The sequence below is a fragment of the Mus pahari genome, chromosome 13 (assembly GCF_900095145.1).
Source record: "Mus pahari chromosome 13, PAHARI_EIJ_v1.1, whole genome shotgun sequence".
NCBI classification, from domain to species: domain Eukaryota; kingdom Metazoa; phylum Chordata; class Mammalia; order Rodentia; family Muridae; genus Mus; species Mus pahari.
In genome coordinates this window covers 85107930-85126573 of record NC_034602.1, presented here as the reverse complement: position 1 = coordinate 85126573, position 18644 = coordinate 85107930, and the positions used below count along the sequence as shown (strand labels likewise).

Sequence of the window (18644 nt, the reverse complement as noted above, 5' to 3'; positions counted from 1 at the left end):
TCCCTCCCTCCCCCTTCCCTCCCTCCCTTCCTTCCTTCTCCATCCTTAACCTTGAACAATATTTCCAGTAAAATACATTGGAATTTACATCACAAGAGTAAAACAGCTCATATTTATTTTCACTAAAGTTTAAAACATTGCTTCATCTTTAAATCTGGCTGTAAAATCACACCCTTTGAGAGAAATAACTTCAAAAGCGACATAATCATATGTAGGACTAGTTTTAAAACTTGGATGCCTCCTCTTCCCCACACACCTGTCCCTGTTCGCCCCGACTCTCTCTGCACCCATACTTAAACCTAAGCACATGCCGTTTCTCCCTTAAGGAACCCAATGCTTCATACTGACTCACACTGCAATTAGCTTCTGCACTGCTAAGTGGTGATCCTGGGCACGCCTGAGTAAAGGCATGCAGGTAGAACCAACCCCAGGCTGCAAAGGGAGGCTCCCGTGGCTGCTGAGAGCCTTAATTATGTGTTTTTATTTTCCCTATTTCTGATTCTTTGGCAGTTAGAAAATGCTTATTCTGCAAAAACGACTCCTCCCAAGGTTATAATCCTGAAGATAGTAAGCAATTAGCTTGGGAGTATGCATTTCATATGCCAACTCACCAGAACCCAAACCTCTAACACCTTTACCGTTCTTCCATTAATTCACGTTTGTTCTAAGGAGGGCTCAGATCAGGATCCTGCCCATCTAGATGACCCCAGACTGTAAAAATGCTTCATCTCTGTCTCTCTTGACTCTTTCAAACATCCAGAAGGTTTACAGGTTCTGCAGACTTGGCAGAACCAAGGGTAATTTTACACCGTCAAGATGTCTGCTTCTATCAGCCCCTAATATAGCATAGCAAATAGTCTTTGCTGTAGGAGAAGCTGCTATTCAGTGAAGACAGCCAAGTCCTACAGGATGGACTATTGAAAGCATGAAAATGCTCTCACATCAGCTGATGTCTGGTTGTTGATCCCAGTCCTAGCATCCAGCATCCGAAAGTTAGCCTGATGTGTCAGAGGTTCCATGCCCCTGCTACCGAGCAAACGGAAGTCAATGCCCAGGCTCACAGGCCGAGTCCTGGCTTGATAAATACATTTTCCCCACTGCTTTGTCAATGGCTTTAATATAATACAATAGACAAGAGAACTTCATTCCAAAGTAGTGTCAGAACCCTTAAAAGGAGAAGGCGGTAAGTAACGTAAAGAATCTGGAGATGGCTCAACAGGTAAATGCAGTTGATATGCAAACTTGAGAACCTGAGTTCAAATCCATAGCAACCATGTGAAAGGATGGCCATGTCCCCTATGCTCCATGCGCTTTAGAGATCAGAGGCAGAGGGAACACTGGGCTGGGCTCGCTGGTCACCAGCCTAGCTCCAGGTGCAATAAGAGGTCATGCCTCAAGAAATAAGGCAGAGAGTGATAGAACAGAATGTCCAACATCCTCCTCTGGTCTCTGGGAGAACTTACACATATGTGTACACTCCCAACATGTGTATATGGTATGTGCATATCTGTACACACACACACACACACACACACACACACACACACAAATTAGGTCTCCAAGCACAAAATGAAACAGAGCAAAATGGAATTTCAGGTGGCAATATTTTTAAAACCTGGGCTAAATCATACTGTCAACTGAAAGCTTTGTGTTTCCCCAGAATGACTGGGGGAAGCAATCTGAAACAGCACGGTGTTTTCTATAGGCCTAAATAAATACACCTATGAGAGCACTGATACGCTTACATTACATTTTTTTTTAGACTATTACAATCCCCAGGTCTTCCTGTTACACAGCCTTAATAAATAGGAACCGGAATGTATCACTGTAGAATTGAAAACTGGGACAAGGTAAGTTAACACACTATGAGCATAAACCTGAGTTATTTGATTCTATTTGGTCACAAAGTCAGTGTGGCAGCCTGGCTTACTGTGAATGGAGGTTATTATTTTATACAAAACAGGAAAGCCCAGATGAGCAAGGGGGAAGGTTAGTAGGCCCAGAAGTTCAAGACTAAGGCCTTTGCTTCCCAGTAGATTTGAGAAAGACAGCCACTGACCAGGAGCAAGTCGCAGGAAAAAGGACAGTGTTGCATACAGACTCCCTGAGTCTGTCTCTACAATCCTCTTTTTATTAGAAAAAGCATTTAGATCTCTAAAAAAAAAAATGATCTCATGAAACTTCAATTTTGTGCTGGTTTGGGAAAATGTCTACATTACTCCAGTGACTTTTATTAGGAGTGATCACTCTGCTGCAGCTATTTCCTAGCAGGAATTCCATCAGAAATCTCAGCTCCTTCAAGGAAGACTTACTCCATCACTGGGCCTATCTGGAAGGCATTTGAAAGCTCTATGAATAATTCCTTCACTAATACAACATTTTTAGAGATCTACTTTCCAGTTGATGACTAAGTATATATCTGAAAAGGTCTAACTGAACCGCACAATCTCCGAAAGAGCCAGCGCTAAAGGAGTCTTTAGCTGGCTGTAAAGTCCAGCCAGCCTGACGGTGGCAGCTACATTAGAGCCACTGAGAGCAGTCACTCATCCTGCTTTCTGATTTTGTTTTAGGCTGTTCTTTTCTTTGCCCCCCCTTTCTTCATTTTAGGTTTTAATTAATGTATCTGACATTTTTAAGTTGAAAACAGATTCCTGTCTCATGCAATGCATCCCAACCACAGTTTCCGTCTCCATCCATTCCTCCCAGTCCCCCCAACCCATGACCCACCTCCCCTTTCCACTGGATCTTCTCCCCACCATCTCCTATCAGAAAAGAGTAGGCTTCCAAGAGACCAAAAGCAAAAACGTCAAAACAAAATGCAATAAGGCAAGGCAAAAGTCATGACACAGAAGCTGGACCCATTAGGAGAGAAACAGTCCCAGGAGCAGGCCAAAGAATGAGAGACACATCTGCCCCCACAGTTAGGAGTTCCACAAAACCACCAAGCTAATAGTCACAACCAATATGCAGAGGACTGGGTACAGACCCATGGAGGGCCACTGCCCGCCACTTCCGTCTCTGTAAGCGCACATGTGCCCTACTTAGTTGAATCAGCAAGCTGTGTTCCCCTGGTATCCTCCTTCCCCTCTGACCCCTACAGTTTTGCACCCCTTCTTCAGTGGGATTCCCCAAGCTCCAAGAGTAGGAGCCCAATGGAGACATCCAATTTAGACTCTCTCCATATAATGGATGAATACTTTCTAATTATTAAAAACAAACAAACAAAAAAACGTGGTTCTGCATCCCAGATCTCACACCATGTTAGAGTTTCTGGATGGCTATGCCAAAAGCACATTTTGACGTAGACACCTTGCAAAATAGGATGGAGATGTCAAAAATTCTCCAGAATAAGCCATAGGAACACCAAAATAGGATGGAAATGCGAACACACATTTAGTTCAAACTCAGTTTCTTTCTTCCCCCCACCTCTGTTTAACGATTTATCCTCCCCGATTCGTTTGGGACCCCTCCCAAGCCAGACTGGAATCCCTTCAAGGGTGAAGGTCCTAAGCCATTGTCATCTCTGCTTCCTGTACATCCGTCTGAGCAGCTTGCTCTTGACATGTCCTATGTCCCATTAGTGATACCCTACAGACTGAGTGAGTGGGCAGCAGGAGTGTGAAGGACGGACAGACGGATGGAGACATTGGTATGACATTCAGTTTGTCATTTTCTCTGATCATTTCTTTAGCCTTCCTTGGTTTTCTGCATAAACATCGACTCTGGCGCCACGTTCCACCCTCTGCTCCCCCTCCTCTTGCTCTGGTAGACTTACGCACAGCTTTCCTGACCTCTGGGCTGCTGAGTCCAGAATTTATGAGGACAGCACTGGCCTTTGTGTTCTCCAATAAATCCACTGCCTCCAGGAGATCTTTGCATGGCCTTTCATGGGGAGCTCATATCCCTCCTCTGCAAATACACCTGGTCCTCTGCTTTCTTTAAAAATGACTTTTCTTAGCCTTAACATACTCTCTCATTTTTTCTTTTAAAGAAATATAACTGGTATTTAAAATAATGTGTTTCACTAAAACATATAATGTTAATATATTTTGCTCATACATCTCTCCCAGTAGCCTCTCCCACTACCCCTTCCCTTGTACCAAACTCATTCTCTACCAACAGACCCCATTGTACTCTCCCTCTCTGCCTCTTACACACACACACACACACACACACACACACACACACACACACACACACACCTCTGTTCCTTTATAAGAGAAAACATGCACTGTTTGCCTATCCACCTTAGTTATTTTTAATGTCAATCATGGCAGATGGCAGGTGCTGGGAACTGTGTGCCTTGGTTGCCAGCCGCCAGTCTCATGCCATGTGACACCTCTGCTGGATGTCTGCTATGCATTACCACTCTCCCAACTGCCCACACGTTCCAGCGTTCACATATGAACACGGAATGCCCAAGATTTCTCTTTCTGCAGCCTTCACTTGCTACATCTCTGTGAAGTCCACCCGAACTTCCATTCCCAGAGCCCCTTTGTGAGGACCTTGCAGACACCATGTGTGACAAGGACTAGTGGCCCAGCCTAAGAACCAGCCCATTTTCCTTCCCCTATTTATCATCCAGAAAAACGGCAGAAAAATACTAACAAAGTGGAAAGTGAGGAAATTATCTCCCATATCCTGGGTCTTTTAACAGCTGGCCAACCACAAAAGTGTTAACTGCAGCCTCTTTGGTAATGTAGAACCCTGTGCAATGAGATCCTCGCTACCTCTCTCCGCATAGCATCGCCCTCCCGGCTCCCCTCTTGGGTCTTTCATGGTAGGACTTACTCAAGACATGACAGGTTTGGGGTTCACTGTTCGCTTGCCCTTCAGTGCCCTTTCCCACCTGATGAGTACCCACTAATCCTTCAAAGTTTTTCTTCTACCTGTCCTGGCTGTAGTCTCTTCTAAAGAGCCAGCCTCTTTCCTGTCATTTCTTCACCCTGTGCCTTCTTGTGCCCCAGCACACGCCATGTACTGTTAATTTACTTGCTCAGACATCGGTCTCTCCTAATTGAGCAGGCTTGCCTTAAGGTCTGGTCTACATCCTTTTCATCCTCCCATCTCCAAGCCTGGCATGCCCTGGCTCTAAAAAGGAAGAAGGGGAAAGTGAACGGGGCTGAATGTTACCAGAAGGCATGCGTTTGTGTAGCTCTGTCAGCACCTTGGGGACCATATTAAAGATAATTGTTTAATATGATTCCATATGCTTTATTCAATTACTGTAAAGGGATTCCAACTTCATAAACAGGCACAGGTTCGTGAGTGGTGCAGGCAGATTCCTGCCCATTTCTTTCTTTAATTAAAACTCTGCCTAGAGGCTCTTGGTGACTCTTAGCAGCGACAAAACAGATCAAAATACACATGAAATACTGCATTTCTTCCCGTTCACCTAAAACAAGTTAATTAATAAACCAGAATAACTAATGAATTCATCTTGAAAAAAATAAGACTAGACTAAAATCTGGTAAGTGCAGTTTTTCAGCAGGTAGTAGGTAGGACTTAGCTGGAGAAGCTGAGCTAAGTTAGAGACTGGAGAAGAAAGTTTTCAAAGCTGCAGAGGCTGAAAACCCCATCACCAACATGGGCATAGAGCCCAGTCACTCAGTGCAGGGACAGGGGAGGGACACTTAGAACTTAAGGGCCCTAAAAAGTGTCTCATCTGAGACAAGTTAGACAACCTAGAAACAAAGTTCATTTATAAAAATAAAATCACTAATTTCTTCAAAATAGTGCCAACCTTAATCCTTCTACAGAACCATGTGGGAATCGGAAGAATGCGTTGTTAATCTCCTACGGGGGGGGGGCAATTACATGGCTGATCTCATTACCAAGGCCATGCTCACGGCCAGTCCTCGCCATGGGCAAAGCTGTAGAATGGTGGCTGAGCTGTGTCATTAGTTGGAGGACCTGGCCTTAACTGTACAGCTGTACTGAAATGCAAAGAACAATAGATTCACAGATGGAAGAAAGGACTTATTCTTGGGAAATTACATCTTCTCTTGCAACCCACGACTGCTCAACTGTTAGCTGGTTCCTCCCAAGACCCCCCTCATGTGCTCAGATGAACTAACAGAGGCCTGGGAAAATGGTGGGAAAGGTGCCAAAGAGAGAGATGCTTTAGTGATGCTGACTGGAGGGTCCATTAATATGCACTTTGTTTAGTTTTATTGGGGAGCGTGAACATGGGTGTTTCCTTTCTATTCCCCATTTTCTTTCTCTCTCTTAAGAAATGTCAGTCTGGTCATGCTGGTGAACACTCAGTTGAATGGGTGAGATAACTCTGGATCCTAGCGTGAACATGGATGTTTCCTTTCTATTCCCCATTTTCTTTCTCTCTCTTAAGAAATGTCAGTCTGGTCAGGCTGGTGAACTCAGATGAGTTGGTGAGGTAACTCTGGATCCTTCTTTTCACTAATCCTAAATGAAGATGTTTAATGGTGATATTAATTCAAATTTGGTTGACCACTACAAATGCTTCTAAAACAGCATTGATATTTAGTAACAGCCTTTTCACCGGCCTCCTTACCCAAACTTGGAAGCACCCAGACTACAGGGCAAAGAAGCCCAATTTAAAGTTCTCTCTTCAGAAAGGTCCATCTCTCTGTTGAGCATAAGCTCAAAACCCAGGACAAACACATGGAGGTAGTTAGCTCCACCTCCTCAGAACCCTCCTGCTGTTGAGCCACCTCAGCCCATTTCTCAGTAATTGCTTTGCAATGAAATTCATAGCATGGATCATCACCCAAAAGTGTATGACAGAATTTAATGCTATTGTCATCACTAATTCATTCATTCATTCGTTCGTTCGTTCGTTCGTTCATTCATTCATTCATTCATTCATTCAGTCAGTCAGTCAGTCAGTCAATGTTTCTCCCACAAGAATATATTTTGCTAATCACAGTGTTTGATTTGGTTTGTTGGCAAGGACATCTCTGATGTCTAGAACTGTCCGACACCCAAAAGAGGCATTCAGTCAAGAGTTGTGTAAGGAATGAATAAGGAAAGAGTGCTTCTGAGAGGCAGTGTTTTCTTTGCTCACTACTGGTTAATTACACACACACACACACACACACACACACACACACACACACACACATACAGTCTTCTAGTCTAAAACAAGACTAGGATTTTAGTCAAGGATCTTGAGCCCAGTTGCTTCATCTTGCAGAAGGTAACCTCTTCCTGACTCATCATAGAATTTAAAGTTTTGTATTAACTTTTGTATTGACTCCTGATGCATCAGAAGCCTTTGTGTAACTCCTTTCTTTGTGTAATTCCTGTTTCTCTCTTTCATTAATTGCAGCAATATTCCATTCACTCCATGCTTCAGTCTCCAAGAAAGGAAGAAGAAGAGAGAGAGTTTCAGAAACCAGTTCTTTCTCTCTCCTTGAGAGACAAGCACTTGTGATGGAGGGGGCTCTCTACCTGGGAAGCTGTGCGAAGAAGAGATCCATCCAATCTCACAGGGTACCCACGCCTGCTTTTATAAACACCACTTCAGCAGTGATGAAAATGGAACAGATTGTGGGCAGAAAGAGGTTTGCGAAGATGCAGGATGAATGATGGGAAACACATCAATCAGCTCACTTGGTACTCAGGTAACGCTGGAAACAACGGGAGCCTCGCTCAGCTTCCCAGCGGAATGCTGGGCAACTCAATTAACCTCTTTCTGCCACATTCTCATCACATGCAAATTGAGTACGGCAGCCTACCTGGTGGAGATTGCACAGGGATTTGCTCATAATGTGAGCAGACAACGTGTGTGGGATACCTAATAATATTATGTTAACGAGCATACAATCATGGGGTGCCAGGGACTCGAGAGGTCATGGCAGTCTTTTTATATCTGACCACAATTAAGGCATCCCAGAGGGATCAGAGTCTAATCTTTTCTGAAAGATGCCCATATATAACATCAGGGGTTCTGGGCCCCTTCTCTTTTCCAAGGATGCCTTTTCATACTGAAAAACCATCACCTTGATGTGCTGTGCTTCTATCGCTCTGTATAGAAAGGGGCCTGGCAGTTGCACACATCTAATGAGAGATGTATCTCTTAGAGACCGAATGAGTGTCCTGGTGGTTACAAGTAAAGACACTGGAGTCCCCAGACTTGGGCTCCACCAATCCAGACCCCATGCTGCCTGTGTAATCTGGGTTAAGTCCCAGCCTGAGTTTCTGTGAGCCTTGGTTTCTTCTCCTATCACACAGCTGTCCCACCTGTCCCCAAAGGCTGGTGTTAGGATGAAGTGATCAAAATAAGTAATTTCTCATGGTGTGATTATTATATTCCCAGCCAAATAACATCACTTAATATAAACTTTTGGTTTGCTTAAAATTTTAACTCTCAAAAATGCTGATCGCTTTGCTTCCTTCTTTTGAACTTATTCCAAATTCTTTTATTTTCAATAATTAGGATGAAAACTATGAGACAGTGATAGTTGTGCACAGACTAGAAAGATAATTTATGTTTCTGTTCCAGTTTCTCCTGGGATAAGAGGTCCCATGGGAAAACAAATCATTGTCTCTGTGCAGGGAAAACTGGGGCTTCTCCAGCATTTGTAGGACCTCCAGGAAAGCTAAGAACCTCACACAGCTCCTGCATTTGGGAAGACCAATGTTCCCTGAGGTCTGTTCCTTTGGTAGTTTCCACTCAGACCTCAGGGCATAGGGTCCCCAGAGACATGTCTGGAACCACAGAGGCCAGTTTCTCAGATCCTTATGCGTCATAGAACACATCCATAGGTTGGAGAGGGGAAGAGAAGCAGAAGGCTGTGAGAGAAAGGAGAAAGAACAAGAGGAAGAAGAAAGAAGGAATACATGTTTTCTCTTTCTATTGTTTCCTTCTGTTTTCCCTCTGTCCTTTCCTACCAAGCAGGGGTATGCATTGTACTTAATGTTTCTTAGGGTTCCAGGAGCTTGCTGAAAAATCAGGAACCTTGAGGAAGCTTTTGCATAGCAATTTCCTCTGAATTGATATGTTCCTTCTCAGAGGGAAGCAAGGTAAGACACCGGATATTGTCAAGAGAGGTGAGACATTCCATCCTGCAGGGAAATCCCATGAAAACTCAGGTTGTTCTAAAGGAAACCCCTTAAACCTCAGGAAGTAAACACTCAGAAGCTTCAGGAAGTCCCTGAATCTGAAAGAGGCCCTTCCCTGTCCAGGATGCTATAAGCAGTAAGAACCGCTGAGAGATACTCTCAGATCATTTGAGCTGCCTGGAAGAGGAGTAGGAGTTCTGAGCTACTGGGTCAGGGCAGACTAGTTAGCTGCCTGGAAAAGACAGAGTCTTTCCAACCTGTCAAGATGCCCACAAGGAGTGCCATGAACTCCAGAGTTCCAGTCATCATTCATGCTGGGGAGGGGCAGGGCTGCTTTTGGAGATGCAGCTGCCATTGAGTAATTCCTAACCTCTCACCCTGACTCCTTCAAGTAATCCAAGTAAGATGCACTGGATCAACAGCTTGAACCTCGTTGGCATCTTCACTTTGTCATCAGTTCCTCATCTCAGGGGAGTAGGTGTTTGTTCCGATGTCCCCAGGAGGTATGTCACTCAGCAGGAGTTTATCTGGTAAACCCCAAAATCACTGAACAGGTTCAAGTAGAAATTTAATGAGAGTAGAGAGTGTCTCTCCACCTAAACCCTAAACTCAGTAGGTCCTTAAGAAAGTAGCTGCATCATTCTCCATCATTGAACCCAGAGGGAACCAAGCCACACGGGGAAGGCTGTGATGCAAGTGCCCAGGGATGGTATCAGAATTCAGAGTATCAGAAATGATTGTGGAAACAGAGTAATGGATTCGAGACCACAAAGACTGGGCAATGCATGAATATGTATTATGCATATTCATATACCTTTGGGTAGAAGTCAAGACCTCTGAAGAACAGTGAAGTCTCTGCACCCATGTAAATCCCTAAACTCTGTACCTTCCTTAAAGCAAGGGCTCACCCCTATAATGTACCCGAACACCTGAGCATATGGAACACTCATTATACTAGTTAAGCAAAGGGACTTCAAATTTTCCAGGAACTTTATATTCTCAAGCTTCTACCATCCTGGCACATTGCTCGTGTGGAAGACAATTACAATTCTAATGCTCTGCATGCAGTGCTGAGAGCAGACAAGTCTCTGGGTATCTGGAGTGCATATACATCTAACTGTGCTGTACCATGTCAGAAATGTTGACCCTAACTTGCATCCTACAATTTTCACCAAGTCTACATTCGAATCTGAAGTTGAAACCATTGTCAGTTAATAGGAACAAGGTCAAACCTGCAATGTGCTTGCAGTTCCATCACACAAAGAAACCCTTAAAGCCACGGAAAGAACAAAAGACGCAGAGTATTACAGCAAAATGATGAAATCTCTGGCGTTTTGGTGAGAAAGGAGTTGTTTTTCTATTTTTCCTAACAGAACCATCCTTCACAAGACTAAAGACAAGATTCACTGTTAGTACATTATCATTTTCAGCAGCCTAATCTGATTTCTATATAAACACACCCACTTCTTTCAGGATGGGAAAGGGCCCCACATGTATAGAAGCCAAGCCTTCATCTTCAGGCTCTCGTTGGTGGCCTGGCTGCTGAGGTGAACCATTTAGCAAGCTATCAACCCTCTATGGATAATATGACATAGTGATAACATGAATAACTTCAAAGTCGTGGCAACCATGCAGATTTTTCCCTGAAGGGAACAATTCCTATCTGAGTGCCAATGAGAACATTAATTAATTAATAGTTAATTAATTAATTAATTAATTAGAGAAGAATCTTCCTTAGCTACCTACACAGGTCTCTGAAAGAATTTCTGGCTAGATCTTCAGGCTCTGGAAGATCATCTATGATTCACAGGACAAAGGAGATCAGTGAGGTCATGCTGACTTCCTGATTTACCATAAATAATAAAAAATAAATCTAGAAGCCTGTTCACAGGAAGTCAAAGGTCTCCCTAGGTCTATCTGGCTGTAGTTCCACCTCATAGGAACTTTAAAAGGCAAGAACATATACCCAGCATGTCTGTCAACCATTACCTTCACACAGTCCAGTGCTCTCCAAGTAAAAGTGGGTTCCACACTGGGACACACACTTGCCATAGGGGACATTTTCCCCTGTGTGCTGTTCCACCCGTAGTCCTGCCTCTGGCTTCCTACACTGGGTACAGTGAGTGGGCTGGGGCCCCACACACGTGTGGCAGGAGGCATGGCAGGCTGCAAAGTGAAATAAAATGGAGACAGCAAATCAAAGATCAAGTAAGTGTGCCGACCAACGGACGTCCCCTGTGAAGTCAGAAGCACTTAGAAAGTTCAGTAGGCACAGCCTTTCAGAAGAGGATTTTCCCAGTGTCCCCAACAGAGCACAGAGCTGATGATAATGCCATGAGAGGGGATAGTGAAGATGGTAAAACGTCTCAGCTCTCAGCTCCTAGAAAGGCTGTCAGGCAGCTGCACAATAAAACCCAGCAAACTGGACAATATTTGCTTGGTTCTCTGGAGAAAGCACATTCACTGAATGACCATTTAACACCATGCCCTCGGTTTTTATTGAAGATTTTTAGAAGCATTTGTACGAAGGCTGTTACTCTACGTCTTGCAAAACTGGTCGTTGTGTTACTGACCGTTATGTTCATCCATCATACTCTGTGGGAAGGTCTGGGCAACGCAGTCTTTTTAGGATTTACTGGGGGAAAGGCTGCCTTTCTAAACAAGGACGAGGCCTCCTTTGAGAGTGAACAAAACTTCCCAGTTTATAATCGGGCTTTGCTTTCCCTGGAGTGTTAAAAATCAAAGCCAAATACTGTACGCAAACCTCCTGTGCCCAAATATCGATATAACGAAATCACTGATTCTTTAAAGGATTCTCTAAATGCTTACTTTCAAATACTTAATGAAGTTTGTTTGCTATAATTTTTCCTTCTGCTATTTTCACCTTTCTAAGGTATAAATATAAATTCGTTTCACTTAATTAAAGGCTCACCCCCAATGTTCTATGTTCAAAAAGCACAAATGTTACTGCCCTCCCAAGGAGCCCAGAGCCTTTTGGCAAACACCAATTTAAGATTTTCTATTTCACTCAGCCAGAGGCACTGCTAGTGATTCTCAGTCTGCTCGCAGTATTCATTAACAAAAGTTCTTCAGGGAAAAGCAAATGAAGTCTATAAACATTAGCAATACCAGGAAAGCAAAGAAAGGGCGGATAAAAATCAATGTATGTTAAAGGAAATGGTATTCCCTGCAAGGGTGGCAAGAAAACTCAGGAACGTTTGAGCAGGTTTGACAAGCGTGTGTGTGTGTGTGTGTGTGTGTGTGTGTGTGTGTGTGTGTGCACATGTGTATTTTTTTAGATTATCATTCCTTTATAAAACTATTAGGCTGAAAGGACCAAACCCCTATGTCCTCCAGGGGACTGGATTCTGGGATCTCCATATTTATCAAAATGTGTAGATGTTGGTGTCTCTCTTATAAATTTGCCTGGCATTTGCATATAGCCCACTCCTGTCCACGTGTATAGTGGATCTCTGCTCCACTAAGGATTCAAAACCTCACCTGGGAAACATTTCTGGAATTTCTTCTATTTTGGGTCACCAAGTGGTTGAATTTTGGGTTGTGGAAGCAGACGATGACAGGTAGAGATGGCACAGGCTGTAATGTGTTTGTAGCCATTTAAGATAGCAGAGAGGAAAGGTTGTACTGGACAGCAATATTTGCATGGGAAAGCCAACCTACACTCTTGTGCTTGACCATGAGGAAAGACAATGCACCCCCATACCTTCACAGATCCCACGGTCAGGGTAGAAGCCTTCTCCACAGCTTGGCAGACAGTGGCCTTGACGTAGAGCCTGGGGATGGACGCAAGCTATACAGTGAGCAGCTGCAGGCCCAGAGCAGCTGGCACAGGACGAGTGACAAACTGGGGAGGAGAGAGAATCACAGCAGGCTTCAGGCACCACAGGGACACTTCCTAGCTGGTCAGCCCCTCAGGTGTCAGGCCACACCAAAGAGGAGACATGTTGGCAGATGGCTATATTGTCAGAATGGCCCCTGTCACCCACACTCAGCCTTTACCCAAATTCTACCTGTTAATCAGCTGCCCCCATTTGCATTAAGTGCTTTATACACAATGGCACTGTTCCGTCCTATGGCAAGATTCTGAAGTAGGTATTGCTAACCACATCTTACAATTAGGGAAACTACTGTCTAGAGAGGTTAAATTTTTACCCAAGGGGCTGGGGAGATAGCTCAGTTAGTAAACTATGTGCGGTGCCAGCATTAGGTCCAGACTTTGATCTCTAGAGATCCCCAGAACCCGTGTTAGATGTGGGTGTGGTGACAAATGCTTGCAGTGCAGTGCTAGGAAGTAGAGGTGGGGAGGGGGATTCCTGGGACTCACAGGCTAGCCTATCTAAATGGATCCCCAGGCCAAAAACCAAGGTAGATAGCGCCTGAAAAACTGTGGCTGACCTCTGACCCCTACCCACCCACATCCACACCCACACCCACACATTCAGAATGAGACTGAGATATAATTTGTGAGAATCCAAGTTTCCTTGCCTGATCAATAAGTAAAGTGGAGACTTCAGGGACTGGGATTCCAACATGCTTTCTCTTAACCAAGACTAGTTTGGTACAGGTTCAGAGGGTGAGCTAGACAGTGACTAAACATACTTCTAGCTTTGACATTCTATGTATCCAAGAATTACACTACTGTAAAAAAAAAAAAGAGTCTAATTAGCATATGTATGTGTGTGTGTATATATATATATATATATATATATATATATATATATATATATATGGCATTAGGGTCCTCTCTCCTGACCCCCTGCTTTACCCTACATTAACTTGACCCTAAAAGCATGGCCCAGGCTGTCTTCAGTACCTCTCAGGAGAGTGGGGAGACACAGGCCAAATGTCCTGGAGGATAGTGATCAGGAGCCAGCCAGGGGTGGGGTGGGGGAGGGGAGGAGAACCTTGGTTGCTGAATAAAGGGGTGAAATTTTGGTGCAAAAAGATGAAGGCAGCTGAAAGGAGTCTGATAAGGAGAGGTCGGCGGGTGAGGTCAAATATCCTGTCCTAAGACACTGAGGCAGAAGTAAGAACCTGTGTAGGTTTCAGAGAGCAGGGGCAACCATGTTACATAGGGCAGACACATTCTTAGATGCCCAAGCCAAAGACTGAGTCAGGCCTCTATAAACGGAAGTTGAGGTTGATAGAGTCTCAACTCACAATGACTTATGAGTTTAAGTTTATCAGTCCAAAAGAACCACTATAAAATTTCCACATAGAAATACATTTACTTGGGGAGATGGAATCTGAAGTGGCCGGGCAGGACTTCCAGTGGAGAAATAAGGACAGCAACCCACCTACAAAATCTTCAACCCAAAATGTGTCCTGCCTACAAGACATGCAGGGACAAAGATGGAGCAGAGACGGGGGGGGGGGGGGGGGGGGAGGGATGGCGAACCAATGACTGCCCCAAATTCAGAGCTTTCATGGGCAAGAACTAATCCTTGACACTATTAATGATACTCTGTTATGCTTGCTTGCGGACAGGATCCTAGATTAACTGTCCTTTAAGAGGCTCCACCCAGCAGCAGATAGAAACATATGCAGAGACCCACGGCTAAATGTTAGATGAAGTTTGTGGACTCTTGTGGAAGAATTGGGAGACAGATTGAGGGATTCAAAGAGGATAGAAACCCCACAGAAAGACAAAGAGAGTCAACTAACCTGGGCCCTGGGAGCTCTCAGAGACTGAGCCACCAATCAAAGAGCTAGGCCCCGACACATATGTAGCAGATGTGCAACTTGGTCTTGCTGGTCCCCCAACAACTAGAGTGGGGACTGTCCCTGAATCCATTGGCAGTCTATGGATCTCATTGCCCTGTCTTGGTGGCCTTGTTTGACCTCACTGGGAGAGGATGTGCTTAGTCCTGCAGAGACTTGATGTGCCAGGATTGGATGATACCAAGAGGGGCTCTCCCTTCTCAGAGAGAATAGGGAATGGAAATGGGGGAGGAGAGAATATAAAGTGGACAAATAAATTAATTAAAAAATACATTTGTTGCCAACAGACTTAAGCTTTTGTGGCTAAAAACCTGGTTTTCCTGTTTTATTTAATTTTTGACATGCTCTGTCGTTGTCGATATGAGTTTATAATGCCAGGGAAGGAATGATTTTGTCATCACAGATTTAGGTTAGCTCTGATTTACCAGCACATGAGGGCTGCGTCTTAAAGATCTTCTTGACATTTCAACCAGGGCAAATGACCTCTGGGGACTGATAAGTATAAGGCTTCTATGTACTTACACATCTTATGGAAATCTACCCATATCTCCCACTTCCACATCTCCTTTTCCCATACTAGATACATAATTTCTATTATGAAAAAGCTGTCCCTTTAAGGTAACCTGTTCCCTGAGCACACCAAATGCTGCCAAACACACACGAAATACTTCTGATGGTGGTAGTGGTGGTGGTGACGGTTGTGGTGGTGGTGGTGGTGCTGCTGCTGCTGCTGATAATGTCTCATCTCCTACCTTTGCATCTTCCAGTGGAATCAGCATAGTAGCCATGAGGGCATTCAGAAATGCACTTCCCATCATGCAACACTGTCTTCTCAGCACAGGTAAGACATCTGGGACTACTGGGGCCACAGCTCTTACAGGACTGGTCACACGCTAATGGGAAGGAAAAAGCCATCAGAGGAGGGTGACAGCAAGCAACAAAGTGTTGACCTCTCCCTTCACAGAGTCTCAAGTTGGCACCAGTATTTCCCCATCTCCTTCACTGGCTGCTGAAGAGTTCTGAGTCCTTGATTCGGAGCTGCAAGGGACTCAGAGCTGCAAGGGACTCTGTGCTTTTCTTTCCATGGTGGGAGGATAATGGAAGACTTAGTCACTGAACATAGAGCAACAAATACTCGAGGCACACCCACCAGTGTGTCCAATTCAACAGGGGACTGAAAACTGAAATGGCTTCAAAGGCAGAGATTTAGCAAATAAAAAGCAAATACCAATATCCAGTTAAGTTTAGGCTTTTAATGGATAGCAAATAGATTTTGCAGAAGTAAAAACCAAATATTCTCCAATTTCCTAACAAAAGGCAAACTTCAGGAATTCAGGGTTGCACTCAGACCATGTTTGGTAAAAACTTACTGACCTGAACTCTTTACAGACTTCCAAGATGTATGCATGTTCTTACTCATTCATCTAGCCTCAAAAGAGTGTACAGGCTTGGATGGGGTGTTGTCCCGTAGATGAGACACAACAATTAAATTAACTCGGTCTCTAGTCCAGCTTATTAATCTAATATAAGGGAAATAAATTTAAAAAATCAAACATGCCATTTACAAAGTGTATGAGACCAAAGGGAGACAGGAAGAACCTAGGAAAACGTTATTCATCAATTAACCTTGTCTTAGAAATTTAGTCAGATCAGCTAGGGCTGAGGGGAACTCCCCCTAAACTGAAAGGGCACGCCATGGCTCAGGTCATGGAACGATGTGATGTCCAGAATTAGTAGTTTTATGACTTAAGAGCAGTGGGCGTGTCTAGACAGTGGGAGCCTGTAGGCACACTAAAGTTTAGGTTCTCATCTTCCTGAAGGCATGGCTACTTGAGAGTTTTCTGAAATGCAAATACAACTGGGTACCCTTAGCCTCACTCTGTGGCAGGTACTGAGAGGCCCCGGGGTTTTAAGCACAGTAGAAACACGGACACACTTAGAAAAAAGGAAAGATCCCACTGGCTTCGGTTTGGAAAATAGCTTGAAGGGGTGAAAAGGAAGAATCAGAAGCTACTTGGAGTATCCATGCCCTTGGAGCAAGATGATTAGGAGTTGCCTCAAGGTTATTTAAGAGTAGACAGATAGGAGAGATGTGAAAAGATAAAGTATCTCAGATGACTCTCAAGAGTCTGTCATGGGGACAAGGGATGCCCCTTACCCATCAAAGAATTCGAAGAAGTAGTGTGTGGAGGGAATTAGGAGTCCAGTGTGGGATGCAGGCAATCCAGCCTGATTTGTGGTTCTGGTACTCAGGGAAACAACCCATTGATCAACACATAAAACTAGTTTTTAAAACTGGACATGAGTTCATTTATTTAAGGACAGCATGCAGGATAAGGCAGAACAAGGCAACAAGGAAAATTTAAAACAGACAGAATAGAACAGGAAAGAAATGGCCTAAACGAAAGGCTCCAGTGGCAGAAAGCACAAAAGGGGAACATGGTGGCTGAGCCACTCAGAGAGGAGGAAGCCGCAAGGGACTGTCGTTAACATAGAGGACAAATAAGCTCTTAAAAGGTTCCACTACAGTGGAAATTGGGCTCTGGGTGGCCCATGCCACACATTCCAGTGGGCTCCAGGGACAGCCTATGATGATAAATGCTCCTTTAAAGGCCCGTGGCTGTGAATAGAAGGGACACAGAGAGTAATAATGAAAAGAGCTGGAGGCTGCAAGCGTAGACCCAGAAAAAAGTTCTTTGAAGAGAAATTTGAATGACTGGTAAAAGAATATGTAGATACAAATTGGGGTGTGCATTCAAAAGTGTGGGTACACAGACTGACCTGGAAAGAGCCCCAGAGTCTGGGTCCCTAAAGCAGATGGGGAAGGTAGAAGAGAGGCTGTTTTTGAGCAGCTGCCCAGCATGGGCTCACTGCCTACTGCCTACAGACACAGTCCTGCTTCAGCCTAAGGAGACTCTAGGGATAAAGAACTATTGAAACTCCAGCAGTCAGCTGCCTTACAACACTAACACCCTAAAAACATTTCAAGAACTTAAAACAAAAGGTACTAGGGCATCAGGCCACATCCTGTCCATCCTGTATGGTGGAGGACTGCCTAGACCCAAATAAGCAAGATAAATCAAGAACAGGCCAGAGCTATGACCTCAATATCAAAAATAAGAAAATCACACCCAACTCACACAAAACCAGGACAGAAGCTGAAAAGTACTCCTCGTTCCCAGTCCCCATAAAACCCATGAAGTCCCTAATTCTATAGTAATTATCGCAACAGATAATATTTTCTAGAAGCTAGATAAAATTTCCTACAAATAAAGACCTGCAGAAATTTGGTAAAATTAAGAATTGACTGATAATAATATTATATATCAAACATTTTAACACAGGTCTAAATGAATCCTTAAAGAATAGCGTTTGCAAGATATCTTTTCATTAGAAATCTGTCTATAACTTCAGTATAAACACAAACTCCAGCTGAATTCTGTGAGGAATTCCACACCTGCACTCTAATGTCTAAGTGAACTTGGAAGGGGAATGAACCGGGAAGGGGAGAGTCCCCAATTGGATTGTAAGACAAATATCAAGGTAAGAGCTATCAGTGGGCCAAAGAGTGTGATGTTGACCCCGGGACAGAGATGTAGGGTGTAGACTCACTGATATGCAAGTATGTGCAAATGGACATTTAATAGACAATAGAGATCAAAAGAAATGGTAAGGTTAGTTACTTTAGTCATGTTGGGAGAACTGGATAGCAAAACTGAAAGAAAAAAAAAAGTATATGACATCACAAGTCACATACATAAATGAGACCTAGATTTAAATTTTACATTGCTAAGTTAATGGACGAAAATGAAGAACATTTTCAGCAATTAATTTGTGAATGTTAGTGGCGTATCTTC

The 18644-nt window shown here is 43.9% G+C and overlaps 1 protein-coding gene across 3 annotated transcripts in view; it reads right to left on the bottom strand.

Annotated features, from left to right (window-relative positions):
* The window catches only part of Fras1 (Fraser extracellular matrix complex subunit 1), a 405350-nt gene that overhangs the window by 178609 nt on the left and 208097 nt on the right, over nt 1-18644 (bottom strand). For 2 of the 3 annotated variants that reach the window (XM_021210427.2, XM_029545004.1), the window contains exons 16-18: nt 15540-15680; nt 12770-12910; nt 11035-11211 (exon numbers count right to left, since the gene is read on the bottom strand). The exons of the other annotated variant lie outside the window; for it this stretch is intronic. In XM_021210427.2, the coding sequence (XP_021066086.1) occupies nt 11035-11211; nt 12770-12910; nt 15540-15680 (459 nt within the window). The remainder of the gene's footprint in view (nt 1-11034; nt 11212-12769; nt 12911-15539; nt 15681-18644) is intronic. 3 annotated transcript variants of the gene reach the window in all.